General features: G+C 38.7%; 1 protein-coding gene across 2 annotated transcripts; it reads left to right on the plus strand.

The window, feature by feature from the left end:
* Positions 1 to 222: 222 nt before the first annotated feature.
* Positions 223 to 3090, plus strand: LOC126724459 (sm-like protein LSM1B). Of its 2 annotated transcripts, XM_050428989.1 has the most exons (2): positions 223 to 258; positions 2779 to 3090. In XM_050428989.1, exons 1-2 carry the CDS (start codon positions 223 to 225, stop codon positions 3088 to 3090), a joined length of 348 nt encoding a protein of 115 aa, XP_050284946.1. The 2 variants fall into 2 exon arrangements, with proteins under 2 accessions (XP_050284946.1, XP_050284945.1); XM_050428988.1 differs by lacking the exon at positions 223 to 258 and having other exon boundaries at positions 2713 to 3090.
* Positions 3091 to 3813: the final 723 nt, after the last annotated feature.

The following is a 3813-nucleotide window of genomic DNA, read 5'->3' on the forward strand; positions in this document are numbered from 1 at the left end:
ATGGCGACAGGCATAATAATAATAAAATAAATAAAATATCTAGCTACTTAGTGGGAAATGACCAAACAACCCTCGAACACAATTATAGCAGCAATAATAATCATTTTTACGGAAGGAAAAGAACAGAACAGAAGTGAACAAGTATTAATATGTATGGGTTAATCAGAATGTTAGGAAATCAACTAAAGTCTGGTCTGTAGGAGCAAAGCCAGAGACGAAAGAATGTTCCTTCTCAACGCAATTAATCTCTCAGGAAAAGTCATGCCGTGGAGATTAATTGCCTTAAGGGAAACGGACCTGAGTGGTTTATGCACAGAAGCTCCTTGTGGTTTTCACAGAGAGCAGGACTTCGTGAGGGAGAGAGGGAATCCATCTACTGGTGTATGCCTGCCGTTCTAATTCTCACCTTTTTTTTTTCTTTCTGGTTGTTTTCTTTCTTTCTTTCCCACTCATTTCTTTTTCTATTTCTTGGTTTCTCTTTTCAAATTCCTATTTCTTAGTCAAGGTTCCCGTTGTTGCTCTTTTTTTTTCTGTTCACGGCAAGACCCCTCTTTTTATAGTACCTGCCGTGACCGAATTTTACTGTTTAAGCCATTAACCTCCTTTGTCTGGTTTGGGTGTACTGGCCGACTATCACTGTTCCGTCTGTGTGCCACCCCCCATCACTAGACAAAGAAGGGTATTTTGTTTGCTTGTCTACCGTTGCACCTTTTCCTGCTACAGTCTAAGTTCTTTCTCTCTTCCTATCCCTCATGGCATGCACCTAGTGGTTCCAACTCAGCTTGCTTCTTTTGGGTAGTAAGTCATCCCAACAGGACACCTCCCCAAAAGAGCCTAAGCCGGAATCTCAAAAATAGATTTTTCCCCTTTCCCCACCACCAAACTATGCCCTCTGAATCTTTGACCCCTGACCTCACCATGCTCTATATTGGCTGGGTACAGGCTGGTGGTGCCTAGGCCTTGCGCGTGCCTTCCTTCCATATGTGTCCAAAATCTGCCTGCTGCCCATTCATCTGTCGTGGTCTAGAGGCTTGCCTGCATAACCTGCCGTCCGTTTTCTTTGACCTTTTATGTGGGCTACTTTTTGATTTCCCGCTCCTCTTAGGAGCTGGGCCTTATTTGATGATGGACCTTATATCTCTTTAGCCCACTTCTTAATTTCCCTCATTTCCTGTCATATTGTTCTGTTATTCCTGCTGTAATGACTCAATCCTGCTGGACCTCTTTAGGCCAGCTGTTTACTTTTCCCCTAGTGGCTTGGTATGGCCACTTCTTTTTTCCTATTTATGAGCTCCTGTGTCCCTTTTGTCTTTCTTTTGGGTATCCTTAGCCCACTTGCTTTCTTTGGGTTTCTTTTACCCTTTTACTAACTTGGCATTCTCATGGGATTTTACTAACTTCATTGGGCTTCTCCGGCCCAATTACCTTATTCTCATCCTTGGGGTTCATGGGCCTGCCATAAACCCCTTACTTTCTTAGTTTGCATTACCTTGGGCCTGTGGCGGCCCTTTCTCACTTTTCTATATCATATATTGCCCATGGGTATGTTATTTCTCCCTTTCCGGGCTTCTTTAAGCTCACTTGCCTCTTCGAGACCCATTTGTTTATTTCATGGGCTTGTGATCCATTATTCCTACCACTTAGACCTAATGGTTTTGCTATCTGCTTGCCAATTCTTTGCTGCCCTTGTTATTGGGCTTTTCTTCTTTCTACCTGGATTCTCACAAATGGCCCTCAACACCCCCTTTAACTAAGAATTCTAGCTCTGTCCCTGCCTGGGAGTAGTAGTTCAAGACAGCAATGGCTTGGTCTGTGCCTCTCTCTCTCGAAGATACCTCTCCCTCCCTCCTTTGATGATGTGGAAGCTTTGGCGATAGCAAGGGCCATTCTCTTTGCACAGGAGCTGGGCTTATCCTTGGTGATTTTTGTAGGTGATTATTTGGTGGTTATCAACACTCTTAATAGCAGGGAGGAATCGTTGGCATCTTATGGTCATGTTCTGGGAGCAGTTCAACCTTCTTTAGGTTCTTTTTTTTCTGTTTCTTTCTCACATGTTCGTAGGGTAGGAAATAATCTAGCTCATAACCTAACAAAACATGCAAGATATTTGAGAGGTTTTTTGGTTTGGATGGAGGATATTCCATCCCACCTCCATGACGTTCTTGTAGCCAAATATGGCTGATTTTCTTTTTTCATTAATAAAGTTACAATGTCTTGATTCTCAAAAAATAAATAAATAAATATATAAAATAAAATAACTAACTGTATATTGTCGGTGTTTAATAAAAAAATATCAAACTTATTTGTATTTGTCAATGTAATTACCGCATCTTTATGGTTTTTTTTTTTTTTTTGAGAAAAGCATCTTTATGTTGTTTTATGTATAGGGTTAGTGTTACTATGCATGCTAGTGACTGTGTGTGCATGCCTTGTCTTCCACGGTCCTAGAACTGTGTTAGGGCTTTTCTATTACAACATAAAAGCAACTCCCCTCTCTTTCTCTAGCTATATCCATGTCGTCAATAATAAACCATGCATAAACACCGGACAGAAGAGACCAGCCCTATTCTCAAAACTACACCTAAGAATTATTTACCTTTTTATTTTTTATTTTTTTCTTGTTAGGCTGTTAAATAGGGTTTGGTGGGAAGTATAAGAGAGAAACCTGAGTTTGGGTTGGTTTAGTTTCCAGAGAATTTGTTAAACTAATCAATGTCGGGGGCAAGCCTAGAAGATATCTACCTCCCTACTTCTCTTGCCAGCTATCTTGACAAGAAGGTTGTTCTTCAACTCCGAGATGATCGAAAATTGATTGGTGTACTTCGTTCTTTTGATCAGTTCGCCAATGTTGTTATGGAAGGTGCGTATGAGAGAATTATTGTTGGTGATCTTTATTGTGACATGCAGTTGGGTCTGTATGTGGTTCGTGGAGAGAATGTTGTTTTAACTGGCGAGCTGGACTTGGAGAGAGAGGAACTTCCCCAACACATGACTCGTGTTTCAGAAGCAGAAATTACTAGGGCACAGAAAGCAGAGAGGGAGGTTGTTCAAAGATCCATCAGAAAAAAGGTTGGAATTTCTGGATTTTGACTAGTTAGAGTTGCTAGTTCATACACTTGTTCACATGCTCAATCTCATCCACAATTTTGTAGCTCCTCACCAATAGTTTTGTAACTTGGTAACACAATATGCTCTTTAGGGTTCAGATTCTTTTTTATCTCATTGTTATAACTATCAAATCAATTATCAACAAAAAAATTATAGTTGGTATTTTTTTTCCTCTTTTTCATTCTATTTCTTTTCGATATATATATATATATATATATAGTTGAAGAATGTAACAAATTAAATCTCACACACACTTCTTTTTGCAGTTTAATTTGTTACTTTTTAAAATTTTTTATTTCAATCTTTTTTACTTTTGAAACTAATAACTTGTTACTTTTTAAAAATTTTGGGGGATTAATTTGTTATAACCCTTAAATTATATAAGCTTGAAATTATATATATATATATATATATATATATATTCTTTGCCTAAAGAGGAATTTTGATATTGGAATGTGGATTGGTTTAAAGATTGTGAAGGCAGCTATGTCACTCAACAACTCTTGGATTTAACCGTAGAGTGTAATCATCCTAGTGGACTTATGCAAAACAAAAATAGAAAGATAGAATAAACACCCTACCCCACCCCCTCCATTTGTTGATTTGTTGTGGGCCTTAGCAAAGTCAATTTCAGCAAGTGGTTCTATATATGGCTTTACTGCTTTTGACATTGAATTTTTTTGTGGGTTCTTCTGATAGTTTTGG

The sequence above is a fragment of the Quercus robur genome, chromosome 4 (genome assembly GCF_932294415.1).
Source record: "Quercus robur chromosome 4, dhQueRobu3.1, whole genome shotgun sequence".
Taxonomy (NCBI): Eukaryota; Viridiplantae; Streptophyta; class Magnoliopsida; order Fagales; family Fagaceae; genus Quercus; species Quercus robur.

Coding starts and splice junctions, on each gene's coding strand:
- LOC126724459 (XM_050428988.1), top strand. CDS start 2,713: ATGTCGGGGGCAAGCCTAGAAGATATCTACCTCCCTACTTCTCTTGCC.